Source organism: Callithrix jacchus, chromosome 15 (assembly GCF_049354715.1).
Source record: "Callithrix jacchus isolate 240 chromosome 15, calJac240_pri, whole genome shotgun sequence".
Classification (NCBI taxonomy): Eukaryota; Metazoa; Chordata; class Mammalia; order Primates; family Cebidae; genus Callithrix; species Callithrix jacchus.
In genome coordinates this window covers 28,416,005-28,439,573 of record NC_133516.1, presented here as the reverse complement: position 1 = coordinate 28,439,573, position 23,569 = coordinate 28,416,005, and the positions used below count along the sequence as shown (strand labels likewise).

Genomic DNA, 23,569 nt, shown 5'->3' with positions numbered 1-23,569 from the left:
AGATATTCCTCAAGAAGACCAACCCCAAGGCACATAATCGTTAGATTCACCAAGATCGAAACGAAGGAGAAAATATTAAGGGCAGCCAGAGAGAAAGATCAAGTTACCCATAAAGGTAAGCCTATTAGGCTTACAGCAGATCCCTCAACGGAAACCCTACAAGCTAGAAGAGAGTGGGGGCCAATATTCAATATACTTAATCAACAGAACTTTCAGCCCAGAATTTCATATCCTGCCAATTTAAGCTTTATATTTGAAGGAAAAATAAAATTTTTTAGGAACAAGCAAGTACTCAGAGATTTTATTACCACCAGGCCTGCTTTACAAGAACTTCTAAAAGAAGCACTATACACAGAAAGGAACAACCAGTATGACCCTTTCTAAAAATACACCAAAAAGTAAAGAGCATTAACATAAAGAAAAATTTTTATCAATGAAAGGGCAAAATAGCCAGTTAATATCAAATGGCAGCAACCCTAAATTTAAATCGACCAAATCTCCCAATCAAAAGATACAGACAAAATCTAACGGTATATCCAAAGATATACATAGACTCAAAATAAAGGGTTGGAAAAAAAAAACGTACCAACCAAATGGAGAGCAAAAATAAATAAATAAGCAGGAGTTGCAATTTTCACATTTGACAAAATAGATTTCAAAGCTACAAGGATACAAGGATAAAAGGATTAATGTAATAATAAGAGATCTTAACACCCAGATACATAAGACCCATAATGAGATTTAGATTCAACGAGACAGAAAATTGATAACGATATCCGGGACTGGAACTAAGATCCAGAACAAATAAACTCAATAGGGCTCTCCATTTTAAACACACAAAATATACATTATCCACAAAATCTAACGATATATCTAAAGATATACAAAGACTCAAAACAAGGGGATGGAAAAAAGCTCACCAACCAAATGGAGAGCAAAAATAAATAAATAAAAAGCAGGAGTTGCAATTCTCACACTTAATAAAATAGATTTCAAAGCTACAAGGATGCAAGGGTAAAAGGATTAATACAACAATAAGAGATATTAACACCCAGATACATAAGACACATAATGAGATTTAGATTCAACGAGACAACAAATTGATAAGATATCCAGGACTTGAACTCAGAACCAGAACAAATAAACACAATAGAGGTCTCCATTTTAAACACATAAAATATGCATTAACCACTTTAAACACTCAAAATATTGATCGGCCATTATTGAAACCCATTTTAGGAATGAAGTAATATTCCTTTTTCCCTCTTTTTCTTTTTTTCCCCTTCTTTTTCTTTTTCCCTCAAAAAAAAAAAAAAAAAAATGGGACCAAGGTCAGGTAGTTCAGGCAGTGTACAAATACACACACACACAAAAAAAAATAAAAATAAGGTTTAAAAAAGCTATTATAGGCCAGATGTGGTGGCTCATGCCAGTAATCCCAGCACTTTGGGAGGACAAGGCGGGTGGATCACAAGGTCAGGAGATTGAGACCATCCTGGCCAACATGGTGAAACGCCATCTGTACTAAAATACATACACACAAAAATTAGCCAGGTGTGGTGGCATGCGCCTGTAGTCCCAGCTACTCAGGAGGCTGAGGCAGGGGAATCACTTGAACCTGGGAGGCCAAGCCTGAAGTAAGCCGAGATCATGCCACTGCACTCCAGACTGATGACAGAGCAAGACTCCATCTCAAAAAAAATAACAAAAAGGATTATAATAACAAAATATAAAAATAAGAGTAATCATGGGTCAAGATAGAGATGTCTTGCTCAAAAGTTCTGAGGCCTTTGCTTAATCTTCTCTCTCAAGAGAGATGCTGCTGGAATCTAAGTTGCTGATGCTATCACCAGCCTATTCTGATAATGTTACTGAAAGTGGCATCTCTAGGCTTAAGAATTGGAGCAATGAAAACATGAACAGTGACTGCCAGGGAATTAACATCTCTAGGGACGGTGATTTTAAGTAATGACTCACAATTCTGTTAATCGTAACAGCAGGTATCATCCCAACTCATAGGCACCAAGACATATGCCCTTACTATTAGCTTCCTCTCCTTTCATATCCCACCACTTCTGTATTGGTCTTAATACTGATTTGAAGCATTATTGTTTTATGTAGTAAATTTTATTCTACATGTTTTATGCTTCCTGGGCTTCATTTCAAAAGCCAGTGAAATTAAATTTAACTCTCTAGCACCTGCAGTCAAAAACAACTGAGTAAACATTCACTGGTGAAATTTTCGCTGGTGTGTATTGTTTTATTGATATTTTTGTGTTTAAATCTTCACCAAACAAGCTATAGCATTACTTATTTTATGAAACAGATTTCAGAAGACAAGATTCGATCCAAGAAGATTATTTGGTCAAGCTATATTGTTGATAACAGATCTCTAAAGTTCAAAGTAATACTGTATACTAAAAAGGGTTCTGGTCCTACATAAACTATCTGGTGAGGTGATCAGACTCCAATTCACTATTAACTCTAACTGAACAAGAATCCTACCAAGTTTCTGTCAAGACAAGAAGATTCGGTATCTACCCAGAGTTCTGGTTCCCGTTAATAAGACAAACTATGGAAGACATGTCAAAATAGCATAATACTTGTATAGTAATTGCTTCTATTTTGACTACCTTCATTGAGCTGGTTATTTTGCTTTTAAGAATTACTGTCCAAGCATAGGATAAAAAAGAAAAAGTGGCTTGATACAGCGGCTCATGCCTGTAATCCCAGCACTTTGGGAGGCTGAGGCAGGAGGACTGCTTGAGCCCAGGTATTTGAGAGCAGCTTGGGCAACATGGCAAAACCCTGTTTCTACAAAAAATAGAAAATTAGCCAGGCATGGTGGCTTGCATTTGTGGCCTCAGCTACTCAGGAGGCTGAGGTGGGAGGATCATCTGACCCTGAAACGCAGAGGCTCACCTGAACCGGGGAGGCAGAGGCTGCTGTGAGCTGAGATCACACCACTGCACTCCAGCCTGGGCAAAAGAGCAAGACCCTGTCGCAAAAAAAAAAAAAAAAAAAAAAAAGAAAAGAAAAGGAAAGGGAAAAGGGTAAAGTGACCAGGGACCAGAACAAGACAAGACAAGACAAGACAGAGCAGGAGGATCGTCTGAGGCCAGGAGTTTGAGACTGGCCTGGTCAACACAGCCAGATCTCATCTCTATAAAAAATGTTGAAACAAAAGAAGGAACCAACAGTTAAGTTGCTTCCTCCTTTTTGACTGTTGTGAATAATGCTGCTATGAACAGGAGTATACAAATCTCTCTTTGAGACCTTACTTTCAATTATTTTGAGTATCCCAGAAGTGGAATTGGGACTACAAGCTAAATTCAACCAAGGCAGTTCTGGCTATTATGCTTAATACAAATGCATTTAATCTTATAGTCACCTGAGATTCAACAGCTCTTAAGAGTGCTTTTAAAAAATTAGCCTTGTTAAATTTTAAGAAAAGCAATATATTTAATCATAATATTAACATTAAGTATTTTTATGTTCTTTCAGTGTTGACATTGTGATTTTCCAGTGTCTGAAAACATTTATCTCCCATGTCACATTCACATCTTATTTCAGGCAAAGACTGACCTCTTCAAAATCCTATCAAATCAATGAGTAAAACTGGCCTACTTCAAAAATATTACTACTTACCAACCTTACAGCCATTAAAATGGCTATTATCTAGAAGAAAAAAAAACAGGATAGAAAATACAAGTGTTGGCTAGAATGTGGAGAAATTGGAATCCTGGTGCTTTGTGGGTGGGAATTTAAAAACGGTGTAGCCACTATGGGAAAACAGTATGGTGGCCCTCTAAAAATTAAAAATAGAATTCCAATTTGACCCAACAATTCCACTTCTGGGCATATACTCAAAATAATTGAAAGAAGGGTTTCAGAAAGATGTTTGTACACTCACATTCATACTAGCATTACTCACAATAGCCAAAAAGGTGAAAGAAATGTACCTGTCCAACAACAAATGAGCAAACAAAACGTGGTACATACATATGATGGAATATTATTCAGTCTTAAAAGGGAAATTCTGACACACATGCTACAAAATGGATGAACCTTAAGGACATTACGCTAAGTGAAATGAGCCAGTCACAGAAGGACAAATACTCTATAATTCTACTTCATGAGGCATCTAGAGTAGTTAAGTTTATAGTAACAGCAAGAAGAATGTTAGGGAGTAGGACTGGGAGGATACAGAAATTGGGAGTTGTTTAATGGGTACAGGATGAAAAGAGTTCTGGTGACAGATGGTAATAGTGGTTGTACAACAACATGAATGTCCTTATTGCCCCTGACTTGTACACTCAAAAATGGTTAAGATACTTTTATGTTTTATTTTACAGCAATGTTTAAAAATAATGAAACCAATATTTGCATAGAAGCATGGTAATTGTCATGTTATAAAACTGTAGCAAGAACTTATTCCCTCAAAAATCTTACATAAAGAATTTGGCCAGGTGTGGTGGCTCATGCCTGTAATCCCAGCACTTTGGGAGGCCGAAGAGGGTGGATCATTTCAGGTCAGGAGTTCAAGACCACCCTGGTCAACATGGCAAAACCCTGTCTCTACTAACAATACAAAAATTAGCCAAGCCTCCTGGCACACGCCTGTAGTCCCAGTTACTCAGGAGGCTGAGGCACGAGAATCACTTGAACCTGGAAGGCGGAGGTTGTGGTGAGCCAGGAGCACACACTGGAACTTGAGCTTAAAACAAGCACACTGATTGGGCATGGTGGCTCACACCTGGAATCCCTGCACTTTGGGAGGCCAAAAGCGCAGGTGGATCACCTGAGGTCAGGAGTTTGAGACCAACCTGGTCAACATGATGAAACCCCGTCTCTACTAAAAATAAAAAAAATTAGTCGGGCATGGTGGCTGGTGCCTGTAATCCCAGCTACTGGGGAGGCCTGAAGCAGGAGAATCACTTGAACCCAGGAGCCAGAGGTTGCAGTGAGCTGAGATAGCACCATTGCACTCCAGCCTGGGCAACAAGAGTGAAACTCCATCTCAAAAAAGGCAAAACAAACAAACAAAAAAACAAGTATACCAAGTCATTTGATGTAGCCTAGCACTAACCTCGGCTAGCCAGGTTAGCTTAGGTAAGCCTGCACTAGCCTGAACTCCCAGTTAACTTAATGCTTTGGATACAAACCCCACATTGTCTGTGCCAAAACTCATGAGGATAATCTTAGCTGCCCTAAACCCTTCCCTCCACCGAGAGTCCTGTGAACAATATGAAGGTTCATTGCACTGAATAGTTTACATGTGTTTTTATCACAAGTTATCTTAGGTTACATCTGTTCTCAAGGTTGGCTCATACCTGCCCTGACTGATGACCTCAGTTATGAGACTTAAGAAAAGCAACTTCCTGAGGAAACAGTATTCTTCAGAAGCCTGTTGCAGCCTGATTCAGTAACTAAAGGATTCCCTGCCTTACACCTAGTTTCAACTGATCTTTTAAAAGAAAAAAAAGAAGAAAAGCCCGCTTTAAATGTTTCCAATAATGCATTTCCATTCTAATTATTTTGCAATTTCAAATTTATCACTGTCTGACATTATCCATGCCTATACAAATGACTTAAAAAGAAAAATGGAGCCATAACAGGATATTTAGAACTGCCTGGAAGTTTAAAAAGTATGAATTTTAAATTCTGAGCAAATCAATATTGTTTTCCATATTAAAAATTCATATGGACATGTTAACTATATCTGACTGTAAGTGACTCATTTCGATACCTGGCATATCTAAGGACTAAGGCGAGAGCAATCTGATAAGAGAGAAAAGGTAATATGGATAATGCAATGGAATGGAAAGATCACTGGACTCTGGACCAGCTGTATTCCAAGGTCAGCTCTACCATGGCTTGGCTATATGACCTGACTGTGTGGCCAAGAGCAATTATTAGACTGTTTTCAACAATGACAGAGAATACATATCAACCTATGACCTCACAGAGGTATTAGGAAGACAGTAACATACATGAAATAACTTTTAAGCTGCCATTTCTTCAAAAGGATATATTCCAAATTACCCTAAACTGTTCTTTTTGAAGTGCTAGTCAGTGGTCTATACTGGAAAGTTCCTTTCATTTACTCAGTTGACTCACTGAGGAGCTGCTCTGCACAAGGCTCTATGCTAGGTACTGAGGACTAGAGAAGAAAATGTTAAGGTGTAAACTGGTTGGAGAAACAAAGTACAGCTATGTCCCATGTAACAGTGCTTCGGTCAACGACAGACCACATACATGACGGTGGTCCTATAAACTCATAATAGTGTATTTTTACTGTGCCTTTTCTTATTTATATATGTATACATACACGAATATTTACCATTGTGTTGCAACTGCCTACAGTATTCAGTATAGTAACATGCTGTACAGGTTTGTAGCTTAGGAACAAGAGGCTATTCCACATAGCCTAGGTGTGTAGTAGGCTGTACCATCTAGGTTTGTGTAATTATATTCTGATGTCTGTACAAAGAAATTGCCTAACATATTTCTCAGAATGTATCTCTGTCGGTAAGCATCACATGACTGTGTACATAATGATTTCATTTCTAGATAATAAAATGAGTGGTTCAAACAGTACTATGTATTGATCATTCCAGCTTTCCATCCTCTTGTCCATGAAGAAGTAAACGTACTGTAAACTGATCCTAAGAGACAATGTATAAATCACGTAAACATTTGGTGTCTAACCCCTATTATAATAATTTTTCATTTCTGGCTTTGTGTTACCAGAACTCAGTGAATAAAAAGATGTGGAAAGAAAAGGCTTCCCCAAGAAGGTACCTATGAGGTACACTAAGTACTTCATATAAACTCTCTTTGGAACCAACATGGTGGCTCACGCCTATAATTCCAGCACCTGGGGAGGTCAAGGTGGATGGATCACTTGAGACCAGGAGATCGGGTTTCAGCAACATGGTGAAACCAAAAAACACACAAAATCAGCCAGGCACAGTGATGTGCACCTGTAGTCCCAGAGGTTTGGGGGTCTGAGGCGGGAGGATCACTTGAGCCTGGACGGTTGAGGCTGCAGTGAGCTGAGCTGATGCCACTGCACTCCAGCCTGGGTGACAAAGTGGGACCCTGTCTCACAAAAAATAAAAAACTCTCTGTCAAACCTTACAATAATCCTAAGTATCAACATTCCCATTTTACAGATTGACAGTTCAGAAGGATTAAGTACTATGCCCAGGACAAGTAGTCAAGTTAATATATGAATCCATACCCATTCTGACTAAAAAAAACCTGAGATCTCTTGGCTCTATCATGGATGTGACCAGCATATAAAGAGAGCAGAGAGGAAGGCATTCTGGGTAGAAGGATCAAAATAATGCCCAAGTTTAAAGCTAGAAGAAGATGAGCAAAGTTTTGCAGAAGTGGGGAAAAGGCTCCGGGCAGTTACAAGGAAATAAAATTAGGTGATAGACTATAAAGAGGCTAGAATACACAGATGGCTAAGAAATACAAACTTGATCCTATAGGTCAGTAAGATGGAACTGGAAATTGTAAGCAGGAAAGTAGAGGATAAAACCAGAGCATTAAAAAGATGAAATTCAACAGGGCAGAGATGGGCTGAAAAAAATGCATAGCATAATGCAGAGAGTATCATTTAAAATCCCAAGTAGACTACAGATGGTGGTGTGCATCTGTAGTCCTAGCTCCTCGGGAGGCTGAAGTTGGAGGTTTGCTTGAGACTAGAAGTTCGAGGCTGCAGTGAGCTATGATCAAACCACTATACTCCAGCCTGGGCAACAGAATGAGACCTCATCTCTTTAAAAACCAAATGAAACAAAAGAAAAAAACAAGCACTTCATCATTCCACTAAATCCTTTAGCAATACTTATGTAATAAAATAATCAAACTATCTCTTTTGCATGGATATTTCTTAAAACACATCTCTAGACACATTTTCAAAACGGCTACTATCCCCTACCAGTTCTTACACAGAAACCAATTTCACTTCTAAATACATCCAAAAAAGAGTACTCCTTAGGGCAGGAGCCACATTTTAAAACCTTCAACAGTAGCCTCAGAGCAGGAATGGCCAAAAGGAAGGGAAAAAAAATGGAGATTCTAAGTCATAAATTCCTTGATAAAGTTGCAAAAAAGTTGCATCTTCACATTTACAGAAACACTCAAAACTTAATTTTTTCAGGGGATAAAGAGGACTGACAAATGAGAGAATGACTTTCACATAACACCAGTTTGACTCTATCACCCCAATAATTTAAGAGCTTCCACTTCTCACAAAAATCAATACAAAAACATCATTCTTAGTACTTAAGGGACAAATTTCCTTTCTCTTTAAGTATACAGAGGTCTTTGGTTTGTTTTAAGGTCTGAACTGGTTAAATTTAGTGTCCTGGCAGCTGAAAAACAATCATCATAATTCTGAAGTTCTCCATCCTATTCAATCTTTGCCACAGGAAAATTCAACTGCATCCTGTAACCTAACGCTAAGCTGCATCAAGCCAAGGCACCATATTGCTTAAACACATTTGAGACCTGGTGTAGGATCACATGAAACCCTTCAGTGCCTATCAGATAGACAATAACCTAATTAGCTGGCAGAGCACATGTGACAATGGCCTGGCCAGAAACGTAGTGGAAGACATTTCCTTCAACTCTTTCACCAAGGACAAGGTGAGCACTTTGCCAAGAGGAACTGGGAGAAAATACGGAAAGGTGGAGAGGAAAATGTGGAGGGAAGTGTGCATATGCAGCTACGGTTCCCAATTACATTCATTACAGTAAACAGAAATGGCAAAGGGGGTGGACTGCAGAAAAAGCAATCATCATCTTTCCTGCAACACATACAATTCACACATTCAGAGAGATGGCCTCTCTGAATTTTGCAGGTCTAACTTTCTGCTGAACCTTGCAGTAAGTTATTAGTGAGCTTGAAGTCTGAGGAGCATACGTGCCCAAACCACATTTTGATGTCATTTCCCTGCAAAGGAAATGTGGTATCTATGCCTAAGTGCCAAGATATTTTAGCCTATATAGGGATACACAAGCTTCTTAAAAATGACATTTGTTTCTCCTACCAGATATTCCCAGCCTGTGGCCACCAGATTTTCAAACAGCCTAGGGGTAAAGCATGAAACACGAAGTTGAGTAGAACAAAATTACTCAGACAAGAAGAGTGTAGACGCTAATGGGTAACACTAAGGGAAATAAACACGTGTTGTTCTTTAATCCAAGACAAGCCAAAGTCCTTAAAAACACCGATTTTAGAATTCTTAAACAGAGCCTCTCTCTCAAAGACTCAAGAACTTGGATTTACCAAAAAGTCAATTTGCAGTGCCAAAATTCTCGAGATTAGCCTCCGGCTGTCGACACAGACTCAAGAACCTGCTTTAGGCTGGAGCTGTATAAAATTTAAACCAAAGTAAACTTCTTCAGGTCCTTAAGAGTACTGACTAAATTTTTTCTGCACCCTGAAGACTGGTCAGGCAGGCTTCGGTGGCCCAGATAGGCTGTAACCAAAACAAAAATTTGTTGATTTGTGTGTAGACTCTAAAGTGCTGCTGTAGGTCCGTTAAGTAAGAGAAACTATTATTCTCTGCTAAGTCATACAGATAAATTTAGTCGCTAGCTCTCCATAGAAAGTGGGGGACAAGCCTGCCCGGAAGGGCCGCATCACTACGCCGACCTGGGCTCGTTGTGGGCCAGTCTGCAGCTTCTCTCTCCAGCCGTGGGCGCTGGGGCCGAGCATGGTGGAGAAAAGCCGGCGAGCCCCTGATTCCCGGCCCATGGCTGCTCGGGTGAGGCCTAGGAGAGGCCGCGCCGGACGAGGAAGACCGGTAAGTGCGAGGAGCTCCCACACCCTATCTGCCGCCCGGGACTCAGGAGCCCTCCCCGAGACCGGAGCCCACACCTGCCGCCCCGCCCGCCACCCCTCAGGACTCCGGCCCGCGGGACTCACAGCTTCAGCTGCTCGTAGGCCGCCGCCGCCATCCTGCACAACCACCTCCTTCCTTCGCTCTCCGCCCGCCCCGCCCCGCGCCGCCACCTCGGCTGCAGCGCTACCGGTCACCCTGGCACGGCGGCCGCAGCGACCAGCCTCGTCCCACCCCTTTCCCCGCCTAGCAGAGAGCCGGCCTGAACGGGTGGCAGTGGAGGACAAACTAGTGCGCGAGCTAGAGCACGCGAGAGAGGCAGCGTCGGATCGAAGTGCGACGAAAAGCGCCGTGACGTACCCGCTGCGGATTGGCGGAGCGGGTTGGGGGGAAAGGCGGAGCTGCGGGAGCTGTGGCGCTGGGGTAAAATGGATTGCCGGTGCCCGGAAGCCTGTTCAAACTGCGTAGGGAGTGATCAGCCATCACGGAGGAAACCCAGCTAGCTCGGGGCCAGTGGCGCAATGGATAACGCGTCTGACTACGGATCAGAAGATTCTAGGTTCGACTCCTGGCTGGCTCGCGACGCTCATTTTGCTACACTGGGCCTATGTATTACAAGACTTTGAAAAGGTGCATAGTTAGAACATGAAAGTTAAATGTCTCAAATTTGGATTCCACTCTGCTCATAATGTCATCCATTACATTATGTTAGGAACCTGGAGTTGTCAGAGGTGATTTGCAAACTGCAGAGCGCCCTGTTCTTAAATGATGCACCTGAGAAGTCTGTAAATGGGGTATATTTAGATAAACCCACCTGGGAAAGTGGCAGTTTGGAGTGGGGAACAATGTGGCCGGAGGTTAGTACCGGATGACGCAAAAGCGCATTGAAGGCAGCAGTTCTGTCCTTTCTCCGCCATGGAGTAGAAACCCCCATAGTGATGTGAGAAGCGGCGCTGTCCCAGTTTACCAGGATGGTGTGGGCTTTGGATCTCACCAGCAGCGAAGAAAACCTGCGCTGTGCGCGGAAGTTGTGGGTGTGGGGGGACGGGGTCCGCAAAGCGTCAAAATCTGCCGCAGCCCTGGCCTTTATGAGCTCCAGCTCCGAAGTCAATCCGGCCCCCAAATTCCATTGGGAAACCCTCAGACACGGGTGTTTTTGCAGTAAGAAAACCTCAGGTAATCTAGTATATTACCCCTCATTGTACAGATGTGCGACTTGGACACCCGAGAAGACGCAAGACGTCTGCGGCCTAAAGGGGACTCGAACCCGAAGATTATGAGTTATCGTACGCTGTCCATTAACCAGTCACTCAATCGATCAATTAATTTCCCCAACATAAGGTTTTCCCCTGATAAAATTATAGAGTTTAAAAATATAGAAATTATCGAGAATAAAAATAATGCTACCCCCACCCCAATATGATTACTATTAATTTTTTTCTTTAAAGCTTTTTTTTTTCTTCTATACTTTTTAACATGGGTATACCTGCACATGTGTTTTTCCAAATTGGGGTTGTATAGAAATGGGCTTCTCATTTTGTCCCCTTACCTTTTTGTCTGAGATTTAAGGTCATTAAATATTATTTGAAGATATTCCATCAGAGAGCTAGATATTTTAAGCATAACCCTTATGCTAGGAATTTGGGTTGTTGCCAGTTTAACACTTAGAAAAAATGATGCTGCCTAGGAGCTCAAGACCAGCCTGGGCAACATAGTGAGACCTCGTCTCTACTAAACAAATAAATAAATAAATTTTAATTAACCAGGCATGGTGGTGTGCACCTATAGTCCTCACTACTCAGGAGGCTGAGGTGTGAGGATCACTTCAGCCCAAGAGGTCGAGGCTGCAGTGAGCTGTGATCATGCCACTGCACTCCAGCCTGAGCAACATAATGAGACCCTATGTTGAATTATTTCTATGTCTTACAAATTGCTAGAGGTGGAACGACCAGGTGGACATCTGTAAAGTACAGTTTATGGACATTTTTAAGAATTTTGTTACTTTCAAACTGCCCTCCAAAAAAAATTAAACCTAAACACACTTCCATCAACAGCATCTGTTTCTCTGTTTCTGTGCATGCTAACCAACACTGTATATTATAAATTTAATCATAACTTATTTGCAATTTTCATAATTGAAATATGGAACTTCCTTTTACAAGTACTTCTTAATATATGTTTTCTCTTGATGTATTGAATTTTTTCTTACAAATTTGATTTTTTTAATATATTAAGGATATTAACTATTGAATACATTGCAGTCTTTTTTCCAGCTTATCATTTACCTTTTCTTTTTTTTATAATTTTTTTCTTTTTTTTTTTAATAAAGACGGGTTTTCACCATGTTGGTCAGGCTGGTCTTGAACTCCCGACCTCAGGTGATCCACCCGCCTTAGCCTCCAAAGTGCTTGGATTACCGGCGTGAGCCACCACGCCCGGCCTCATTTACCTTTTCAATTTTTGTTTTTTTTGAGACATAGTCTCTCTTGGTAGCCAGGCTGCAGTGCAGTGGGGCGATCTCAGCTCACTGCAACCTCTGCCTCCCGGGTTCAAGCAGTTCTGTTGCCTCAGCCTCCCGAGTAGCTGGGATTACAGGTGTGCACCACCAAACCCAGCTAATTTTTGTATTTTTAGTAGAGACGGGGTTTCACCATGCTGGCAGGATGGTCTCCGTCTCCTGACTTCATGATCTGCCCGCCTTGACCTTGCAAAGCGCTGGGATTACAGGTATTTTCCAGACCTGGTAGTGAATGCCTGTAGCCCCAGCTATTTAAGAGGCTGAGGCAGGAGAACTGCTTGAACCTGGAAGCTGCAGGCTGAAGTTGGCTGAGATCGCATCACTGCGCTCCAGCCTTGCCTTGTAGTAATTTTCACTTTTACATATTCAAATTTACTATTATTTGGTTTCCTCTATTACATTTTTTAATGTTTTGTGCTTAAGTTGTTTTTGCCGTTTACTTTAATCTGTTATTTATTTTGTTGTCACCATGATGTAAAGATCAATTAATCTTAAGACCTGACACACTTTATTGAGCAATTACTTCATGCCAGGAACTGCTCTAATGCCTTTACTTGGATGAATTCAGTCATTCCTTACAACAATCCCGTGAGGTAAATTCAGTTGTTCTCCTCATTTTTACAGATGAGGGAACTACATTGGCTTTAGGTCATTGAGCAATTGAGTAATGAAGCCTGAGACAGAACCTGAGTCTGGGCTCTTGACCCTATGGCTGTCCTGCCCCTTGGGCTCCCTTTACCCCAGAAGACACCACATGGTGAGTTCAAGGACAATTCCCTGTCTGGGCATGGATGGCAGTCCCTTATACTACTTACCCCTCACCCCTGCTAATCAGCAACAACAAGACCCCATTTCTTGTCCTGATGATGCTTTTACTCACCAGCTCTGGGCTCTTGGTCATTTCCTCTCCTTTAATAAAACAACTGTTTAACTTGCAGCTGGTCTTGTAGGCTTTAGAAAAAAAAAATGCTTCCTTCTGAGCAGCTACCACCCATCGTCATGTAAAAAGAACTAAGAGAGGCAAAGTTTGACATTTCTTCACCAATTGGGAACCATAAACCAAGGCCTTTGTGACGTTCAAAGAGACTGAAAACCAGAAAATAATCTGGCAGAAACAAGTGTTCTTCTGGGGTTTTTAAAGGCCAAACAGGCCGGGCGCGGTGGCTCACGCCTGTAATCCTAGCACTTTGGGAGGCTGAGGTGGGTGGATCACAAGGTCAAAAGATTGGGACCATCCTGGTCAACAAGGTGAAACCCCATCTCTACTAAAAATACAAAAATTAGCTGGGCATGGTGGTGCGTGCCAGTAGTCCCAGCTACTCAGGAAGCTGAGGCAAGAGAATTGCTTGAACCCAGGAGGTGGAGGTTGCAGTGAGCCAAGATCGTGCCATTGCACTCCAGCCTGGGTAACAAGAGCAAAACTCCATCTCAAAAAAAAAAATCATAAAGGCCAAACAAGCCAAAATCAGATTCTAAGGAAACCAATGTTCAGGATAAGGAACCAGCCAATGATGGGTAATATAAATTCATATCTTTAGCCAAGTTCTTCCTATAGTAAAATTGTCACATAAATATAATTTTTTACAAAGTCTACCAGAGGCCTTCCCATGGTGGGAGCCCAAGCTGCAGATGAAGCTTGTTGGCAGATGACGCCTTCCCATGGCGGGAGCCCAAGCTGCAGATGAAGCTTGTTGGCACATCTATATGATCTCTACAACCTCCTTTTAGGGCCAGCTTCCACTCATAGACCTTTTAATATGAAGAGATTAGGCATATGGTGAGGGTACAGTTCTTGGTAAGGCTTTTCTTGTAATAAAAAACAGCCCCCAAACCATTTTTTTCTAACAGAATGCAGCCTGAAAAGTCAAGCTGCAAGCATAAATAAGCAAGCTAGAAGCTTGCATACATAAATGCCAGCGGCTGCACCTGGAAGCCAGGTGCATCCAATAGGGAAGATTTCTCCTCCCTTCTTTTTTTTTTTTTTTTTTTTTATTGAGACGGAGCTTCGCTTGTTACCCAGGCTGGAGTGCAATGGCAGGATCTCGGCTCACCGCAACCTCCACCTCCTGGGTTCAGGCAATTCTCCTGCCTCAGCCTCCTGAGTAGCTGGGATTACAGGCACGCGCCACCATGCCCAGCTAATTTTTTGTATTTTTAGTAGAGACGGGGTTTCACCATGTTGACCAGGATGGTCTCGATCTCTTGACCTCGTGATCTACCAGCCTCGGCCTCCCAAAGTGCTGAGTCACCACGCCTGGCCTTCTCCTCACTTCTGTTTGTTGCCAGGTGTGCAGGTGTCATGGCACCAGTCAGGTGAAAAACCCCATCTGCATAATAAAAGATTAAGGTGGCCGGCCAGTTTCTTTGAGAGCTATGTAAGTGGAACACCTGGTCAAACCAATCCTCCGGGCCCTATGTAAATCAAACACCACCTCCTCAAACCCAGACTGCTTCCTGTTGGGAATGGGGAGATCCATTTGGAGCCTTCCTCCCTCTGCATGGAGGAGCTGTTCTCTTTCCTTTCTATTAAACTTTCTGCTCCTTAACCCACCCATATATCTGTGTCCTCAATCTTCTTGGCATGAAACAAACCTCGAGTATTTCCCCAAGACGGGGGCGATCCACTTTGATCCATTTTGTCTGTCATGGGGTCTGGCTTCCCGCCGAGTTTTCAAATTGGGTGTCCCCTCACTTTCACTCCAACACAGGCCTGCTGTGGATTAGGTCTCATGGGCAACACAGGGCTCAGAACCACCTGTCCTTGAGGGCTAGGACTAGTTTGATGGACATGTGTGTAACCAAATGTGGCAGTCCCTGAGGCTGTCTTACATACTGGACGTATCCATAGCCAGGGATTCTCCCTAAAAGTGTCACATTCATAGGGCTGTTGCCTACCTGGAAACGTCTAACCAGATCTCTCTGACCAAAACCCACAGGGTATGACCGAATTTTTTTACACCTAGAGTACAAGGTCTCAATCATGTTTGTGTAGGAAGCATTTCTGTTTTCAATCCAGGGGAAAATGCCAACCCCACTTTCAGGGATTCTTGAAGAAAAGACACCCAATAATATAGGAATATTCTTTCATTTCCTCTCCAAAAAACGTGTGTTGGAGTCTGTAGTAAGCTGACTGATGGTTCTCCTGTTACCAGTGGAGGGTCTCCAGGTCTTGGCATCTTGAACAAATAAATGGACAAAACGCACAAACAAAGCAAGGAAAGAATGAGGCAACAAAAGCAGAGATTGAAAAACAAAAGTACACTCCGCAGGGTGGGAGCAGCCCAAGCAGCTCAAGAGCCCAGTTACAGAATTTTCTGGGGTTTAAATATCCTCTAGAGGTTTCCCATTGGTTACTCAGTGTACACCCTACCTAATGAAGTAGGGGTCCAAGATCAGTCTGATTGGTTGTGGGAGGGGACCAATTAGAGACTGAACCGAAGTTACAAAGTTACACCACCCCATGCAAACATCTGTTTGCTGAAAGCAAGGAATCAGAGGCTGAAGGGAAGTTACAAAGTTATACCCCTAAGTAAATGAAAACCAGTCTGATTGGTTGTGGGAGGGGATCAGAGGTACTTTCAACTTTCACCTGCCATGCAGAAAAGGGGCAGGAAGGTGGGAAGAGTTGCAAAGGAAGTAGCCTCTGGTCCTTTTGTTACTTGCGGGTGGAAAGATGGAGTTTTCTTTTTGACTTAGTTCTAGGAAGTCAGCCTGAATTGGCCTTAGGTTCCCTGCCTCCAGACCTTCTCTCCTGCTTCCCCCCGCTTCACAGACGTCCCTGTCCTCATCACCAGAACCTGTGAATATCTTATTCTGCAAGGTAAAAGGGGCTTTGCAGATGTGATTAAGAATCACAAAATGGGAGATTATTCTGGATTATCTAGATGGGCGTAATCACAAGCATCCTTATAAGAAAGCAGGAAGGGTCAGAGAGGAAGTGTGACAATGGAAGTAGCCAGAAAGATGCAGCCACAAGCCAAGGAAAATGGGCAGCCTCTAGAAGCGAAAAAGGGGCAAGGAATGGGCAGTCCTCTATCGTGCCTCTGGAAGCAATGTGCTTCTGCCGACAACCTTGATTTTGGCTTGTGTCCAGGATGACAGAATGATATATTTGTGTTGTTTTAAGCCACAGGTTGTGGAAATTGCCATAGGAAACCAATACAGACTTCGACAGAGCAGCAGTGAGCTTCTCCTCCTGTCCTCCTATGGTTTTTTGGCTATGTCATCTTGATGAAGTATACTGACAGACAAGTTACTGCCTCCCAGCAACCAGAGCAGTAGAGTGGTCAAGAGAGTGCCCTCGGAATGAGATGGCCTGGTATGGAATCCTGGCTATACTGAGTACTTACTGTTTACTTCACCCTTCTGTGTCTCAGCTGTCTATCAAATGAGGGATGATAAAGAACATACAGTACTTGGAATAACATCTGCTATGTGATGAGCACACGGGAAATGTCAGCTACTACAGCTGCTACTGCTTCATCATGGCACTTAGAACCAGACCAGATACCCCACTGCCCAGTCCCACATGACCCATGCCCAAGGCTCTTACAACTATGCCTTCTCCTCCCAACCCATAGTGCTGGGATCCCTTGCAGGCAGCTGGAAATATTCCCATGGGTTGGGAATATTTATATCACAGATATCAGCAAACACTCCATTCCAGGGCTTTATAATTTTTTGCCCCATAGGGTTAGTTTGCCAGCACACCACAACCCCAGACCACCTTTTACCCTGATTGCACCTTCACCCCTTGTACCATCAAGGTCTAAAGCAAATAGCAGCTCATATTGGTAAAATCAGACTAATCATTCTCATCACTTGAAAAAAAAAGATTTTATTTCTTGTTTTTTTTTAAGGTGCCACTCCCAGCTTTCCCGAGTCCTTGGCATGTCAGATCTGGTAGCCACAAGGACTAACCCGGAGCCTAAAACAAACTCTCTCCCCATCCTAAGGATGCTAACCACACACTTGGCCCCATCACTCTACAAGTCCCGTCTTCCTGCATATGGCTGTCTCAAACCTGAGGGATCACTCACCTTGAGGATTCTTTGGCCATAATCTCAGAAGAAAAGAAAAATCAGTAACATTCACAAAATAGACTATTTTTTCAAGGATGTTTATATAGTGAACAGTCTTGGATGTTAGAGATAGTGTCTGTCTCTGGAGCAAAAGTCAGGCAGGCTTACTGCCCATTATCAAATACCAGGGCTCCCTAAGCATTGGGGTTCCTCTTGTAACACAGCCCATTATATATGCAGGGATGACATGGCCCTCTTCATGGGGCACTGCAGGAATTGGGGCTCAGAGAACCAGGGCAAGTGCTGATAATCTGGCCACTGCTATTGCTACAATAAAGTGTCCTTTGTCTCTACCTATGAGTCTCATAACTTCTGCCAGGATCCATGAACCCATGGCGTGCTCACGTTATTAGCTTGCAAGTGGGGTAAAATCTCATACCCTTCGCAGGTTTGCTACCCATATGGTACTTTTAGGAATCCAGAGGTCTAAAGAAGACAAAGTCCAGGTAGCAAAAAGCATTGCCGACTCCACACACAGAAAAGACCCAGGAAATAAAATGTTCAAGGAGCACTTTAATAGTCAACAAATTGATGCAGGTTTATTGTCACAATACTTTGAATAATTTTATAGTAACAGTAAAATTCTGAATCACTTTATAGTAAAAGACACAGAGGAAAATAATTTCCTTGTACAATGAAATTTTCATACACTCTATGGACATTTCCCACATCTGTCAAGTTTTGGCTCAGAAAAAAAGATAGCTAATATATTTTACTCTTTTTTTTTTTCTGAGATGGCGTTTCACTCTGTTGCCCTGGCCGGAGTGCAATGGCATGATATCTGCTCACTGCAACCTCTGCCTCCCAGGTTCAAGCAGTTCTTCTGCCTCAGCCTCCCAAGTAGCTGGGATTACAGGCGTGTACCACCATGCTTGGCTAATTTTGTATTTTTAGTAGAGATGGGGTTTCACCATGTTGGTCAGGCTGGTCTCTAACTCCTGACCTCAAGTGATCCGCCCACCTTGGCCTCCCAAAGTGCTGATATTACAGGCATGAGCCACCCCACCCAGCTTTTTCTGTTGCTTTTAAAAGTTACTTCAGGGCCGGGCATGGTGGCTGAAGCCTGTAATCCCAGCACTTTGGGAGGCTGAGGCAGGTGGATCACGAGGTCAGGAGATCGAGACCATCCTGGTCAACATGGTGAAACCCCGTCTCTACTAAAAATACAAAAAATTAGCTGGGCATGGTGGTGCGTGCCTGTAATCCCAGCTACTCAGGAGGCTGAGGCAGGGGAATTGCCTGAACCCAGGAGGCGGAGGTTACGGTGAGCCGAGATCACACCACTGCACTCCAGCCTGGGTAACAAGTGCGAAAATCCGTCTCAAAAAAAAAAAAAGTTACTTCAAATAGTAAATAAAAAATTAGGATTTATTCTTGGCATAAAGGAGAGTACAAAAACAACTGTGCCAGGTGCAGTGGCTAACGGCTGTAATCCCAACAGTTTGGGAGGCAGAAGCAGACAGATCACTTGAGCCCAATAGTTCGAGACCAGCCTGGGCAACATAGTGAAACTCCATCTCTATTAAAAAAAAAAAACAAAAATTACCAGTTGTGGTCATATGCAGCTCTGGTCCCAGCTACTTGGGAGGCTGAGGTGGGAGGATCACTTGAACCCAGTAGGTGGAGGCTGTAGTGAGTTGAGATCACACCACTGCACTCCAGCCTGGGCAACAGAGTGAGATCCTGCCTAAAAAAAAAAAAAAAAAAAAAATTGGTTTCCTGGCAGAATTTTAACAAGTGCCTTAAGCAGTAATAGTTTGTGGTCTTCTGCTCAATTCTCACACATGATCTTTGCAAGGGTCCCAGCAGCCATCGTAGCTCTACTTTCACATGCAAGGGACACGGCATATAGTGGCAGCCTGGAAAGGACTGCAAAGGAGTGTGAATTCCAAACATTCTCTCAAGCCCTATCATTTCTGTTCTTCATTTTGCATGACTCAAGCCCATGGAAACAAGGCGATGACGGCGCTTGAGGGTGATCAGAACTCCTCAATCATTCCATCAGTCACCCAGGACTCAAAAGCAGAACCTCAGGGGACTCCACTGACAGAGGTTTTCACTCGAGCACTAACCACAGAGAAATGGGAAGTGCCATCCTCCTGCCATAAGCAGCCGATGGCCTGTTAGGACTAAATGCCCTTCTGGGGTGAGATGAACCAAGACAGCAGATGGGGGAATAATATCAGTGAGAGACAGAGAATATGAATGGATCCTTATATTGTAGATCAAACTGGGTTATTGTCTCTTCTCAAACCAGCCAGGCAGTTTCTGAATGTCCCAAGACAGGGGTAGGGGAAAAGAAAAAAAAAAAAGACAAAACAGGAGACAGTGGGTAAAAAAAAACCTAAAAGGCACAATGAGGCAAAGGCGCAAGATGGAGGCTGGCTTTGGGACCTGAAATGAGGCCGCAATCCTCCTTGTTTTACCTATAGTCCAAGAACTGTCAAACAGAAAACCCAGAGAGGCTGTTCATTCTAAATTTTAAAACCTTTTCTTCCTGACCTACCAAGTCCTTGTGTTTTCTTTCTAGGCACCCATAAATACAACCCCATTACAGTTCTGTTTGGCTAATAATTATAGAACATTTAAAATACCAGGTAGGTGAACATTTCTTCATGACTTTTGTGCAAGGCCCTGAAGCAGGGGCGGGGGGGACAACTTATTGGAGATTCCTACCTGGCACCTTCCAGGGAAACTGACAAGAGAAATCCGTTGCTAGGATTTCTAGGACATCTGGAAATTCTCTTATTGTTCTTTCTCAACAATATAAAATGGTATATTTGCAAACCTATCTCAATCACCTCAATCTAGGCCACTTTAAAATTTTCACTAAATAATGTAATCACAGATTTTTAAGCGAATTACTCAATTTGCAAACAAATCCCAGCTAAGTCTGGTGGTAGTTCAACTGCAATTTTCTTTACTCTGTATGCCTTGAACGTGCAGTGAAGGTGTGTCAGTAAGGCCAACGTTCTTAGGTTGACAGAGGCAGGTTAACACATTGGCTGGCTTCATTTACTCCCCTGCCATGCCCACACTGAGCTGGATGACTTGATGGGAAGAGAGGGTCCCCGCTCCAGGGTTCACCTCCCCAGCCCCAGCATTCTTGTGTTTTCAGGAGGCTCAGCCTGTGAAAAAGAACCAATAAAGGTGCACGCCCTGGCTGAAGTGGCATCTGGCCAAAGAATTCCAACAGAACGAATTTCATCAACATGGAAAAGATCATCCATGGCACCAGTTCTGTGCTTCTTACAGGCAATGATTACCAAATGAGTCAAAACATGGCCTAGAAGTGGAGCTGGGCGCAGTGAAAAGCCTGAGTTCACATGTGCTAGGGGCTCCACTGACCACCCTCTGCAGCCCAGCCCCAGTCCTCTTGCTTGGGTGTGAGATGAGGAGACAGAGTGCACATGCCGCCTCCTGTGTCCCCGGCCTGGCGGGCAGTGGTAAAATGGGCTGCCTTTTTTATGCAGCTTCTTCTCATTGAAATACCAAGGAGTATTGACCTCTGGCCTCAGGAATGTGACTTGCAGCGCAAATTTTACCTCTTCAGTGCAGAGGGGGGATCTTGAAATCTTGCCAGCGTGCGGCCCTCCCTCAGCTCCTGCCACCCTGGGGAACCAGGATGCTGAAATGCATCAGGCAAAAGTGCTGAATCTGATCTATTCCCTGCTGACCTTTAGTTCCGATCACACTGCCCTGACCAGCTGGAGTTTGGCCTGTGTGAAGCGAGTGATTTCCAACACACCAAAGAAGGTATCTGAGTCCTGTGTGAAAGGCAAATTCCTCCTGAATCTGTGATTTGGTGAAGCTATCTGTGAGGTATTTTGTGTGTGTGGAAGACTGAAAGTGAAAGGAAACAACTAAAAAAATTAGACAAAAGCAGTGTACCTTATACTGGTTTCTTCAAACATGATGCCTGTGCCAAGAATTGGGCAGGAGAGAAACCAACGAAATGAATACGATAAATTATCCAGAAGCGCTCCCTCCCACGCTGGCTTAGAGATCTCACACACACAAAACTCTCCTTGTCTATATGGAGCTGTCTCTCAGTATGTGTGCAGTTCTTCCCAAAAGCCCGTCATTAAATAAGCTACAAACAGGTGCAAGCGATGTACCTGCATGGGTTCCTGAGACTTGCCTTGCAGAAGTGGCTCTAAGTCACCGACTCTTGAGAACGCCAGAGAAAAACAGCGCAAACAGGTGGGCAAAAACAAAAACAAAAAATCCTGGTGCCTGCACCAAGTTCTTCTCCCAAAGCATGTTTTACTCACACAGGGCAAATTTCTGTCCCGGCCTCAGCTGCCTTTAGGAGGATAAGGGTTTGCAGGGGCACAGGGAATGCTGTCAGTGTCTGAGGAGGAAACCCTGCCTCACTTATTTGAAATCTTGCCTCTGGTTTTCTAAGCAAATTCTTCTTGGGATACAAAGCACATATTAGAGCTTCCTTCTTGCCTTAATGCAATGAAATTTGCAGCCATTCTGCAGAAGAACCAAAGCTCTTGGGTGAAAAGAAGCCTTAAATTATGTCACGATATGTATGGGGGGAGGGGCATTTGGGTATAGGTATTTTCCTGAAGGAAGAGAAAGGGTTGAATGTATTGGCAGCTGAGCTGTCCCTTCAAGGGGATATTGTGAAACAAGCTCAACAAAAACCTCTCCCTCTGCAGCATGAAATGTTCCCAGCGAGGACAGGATTCCTTTGTTGCAATGATGTAACCTTATGTCATATGCTACGCACATCTGGAGCGTTTTCCTGAGTAACCTGAGGAAAATGTGGCAACAGAGAAAAGCACTTGGAAAATACACGTAGCAGGCAGGTAGTGTTCACCTTCCTGGTTAAAGGAAAGACACCCCACACATACAGGAACTCTCCCTCCCGCCCCTCCTCTTTCCCTACCCCACTTCCACCCCAGGGGCCACCAGAAGCAGCAGCAGCAACCCTGGCTCCTCATCCCCTGCCGTGAAGCCTGCAAGAGGCTCTGGCTAGAAGTGGTGCTGGTGAAGGGCTGTGGACGAGGTTCTCTTCTCCAGCCTCTTCACGTGGCAGGAGTGACAGAACAGGTGATCCTCCAGCGGATAACAGCGATGGCCATCTTCATCATTGAGCTCCAGACCACAGTCCTGGGGAGAGGCAGACATGTCCAGGGGAAGCAAAACGAAACAGACTGCAAGACTGACACGAAGGCCACAGTCCCCAAAATCAGCAGAGGGTTCTGTGTGTTTCTGAACAGGCAGGAAACACTGGTGCAGAAACGCAGCTCCTGCCCAGTAGAGGCCTGTCCAACACAGGAGACACAGCCACACAGCACTTGCTGTGACCCACTTAAGATGTGCTGTAGTGTAAACGCACACCAGATTCCTAAAACTTAGGACAAAAAGAGGATGTGAAAATATCTCATGGGGAAAAAGAATGAGATTGTGTCCCTTCCAGGGACATGGGTGAAGCTGGACACCATCATCCTCAGCAAACCAACACAGGAACAGAAAACTAAACACTATGTTCTCACTCATAAGTGAGAACACACTGACACAGAGAGGGGAATAACACACACCAGGGCCTGTAGGGGGGAGGAATGAGGGGAGGGAACCTAGAGGATGGGACAATAGATATAGCAAACCACCATGGCACACATATACTTACGTAACAAACCAGCAGGCTCTGTACATGTATCTCATTTTTTTTAGAAGAATAAATTGTGGAATTACAAAAAAAAAAATCTCATGGGTAATTTTTTATGCTGATTACATGTTCAAAAGATAACATTTATAATTTTTTTTTGTTTTTTTGAGACAGAGTCCCCCTCTGTCACCAAGGCAAGAGTGCAGTAGTGTGCTCTCAGCTCACTGCAATCTCTGCCTCCCGGTTCAAGCAATTCTCCTGCCTTAGTCTCCTGAGTAGCTGGGATTACATAAGTGCCACCATGCCTAGCTAATTTTTGTATTTTTACTAGAGATGGGGTTTCACCATGTTGGCCAGGCTGGTCTTGAACTCCTGACCTCAAGCGATCCGCCAGCCTTGGCCTCCCAAAGTGCTGGGATTACAGGCATTAGCCATCGTGCCTGGCCCCTTATATTTGTTTTGGACAGCACTGGTCTAGAAAATG

The 23,569-nt window shown here is 43.4% G+C and overlaps 3 protein-coding genes and 1 non-coding gene across 6 annotated transcripts in view; 2 read left to right on the top strand and 2 right to left on the bottom strand.

The window, feature by feature from the left end:
* Window positions 1-10,090, bottom strand: part of SACM1L (SAC1 like phosphatidylinositide phosphatase) — a 59,708-nt gene extending 49,618 nt beyond the window's left edge. For both annotated transcript variants that reach the window (XM_054245558.2, XM_002758271.6), the window contains exon 1: window positions 9,950-10,090. Coding sequence is in view for 1 of the 2 variants with exons in the window: in XM_002758271.6 (XP_002758317.1) it covers window positions 9,950-9,981 (32 nt within the window). In the remaining variant the exon portion in view is untranslated. The remainder of the gene's footprint in view (window positions 1-9,949) is intronic.
* Window positions 9,522-11,281, top strand: LOC144579519 (uncharacterized). Of its 2 annotated transcripts, none has more exons than XM_078350653.1 (2): window positions 9,522-10,422; window positions 11,071-11,281. In XM_078350653.1, the coding sequence occupies exon 1, from the start codon at window positions 9,738-9,740 to the stop codon at window positions 10,329-10,331; it is 594 nt and encodes a 197-aa protein (XP_078206779.1). In that variant the 5' UTR covers window positions 9,522-9,737; the 3' UTR covers window positions 10,332-10,422; window positions 11,071-11,281. The 2 variants fall into 2 exon arrangements, with proteins under 2 accessions (XP_078206779.1, XP_078206778.1); XM_078350652.1 differs by having other exon boundaries at window positions 9,522-10,493.
* On the top strand, window positions 10,371-10,443 carry TRNAR-ACG (transfer RNA arginine (anticodon ACG)). Its single transcript has one exon. It is a non-coding gene; the product is annotated as a tRNA-Arg (tRNA).
* Window positions 11,282-17,955: 6,674 nt separating the features above from the next.
* Window positions 17,956-23,569, bottom strand: part of LIMD1 (LIM domain containing 1) — an 86,984-nt gene continuing 81,370 nt past the window's right edge. Inside the window, exon 8 of the mRNA XM_035275056.3 lies at window positions 17,956-22,586. Coding sequence (XP_035130947.1) covers window positions 22,449-22,586 — 138 coding nt within the window. The 3' untranslated portion in view covers window positions 17,956-22,448. The remainder of the gene's footprint in view (window positions 22,587-23,569) is intronic.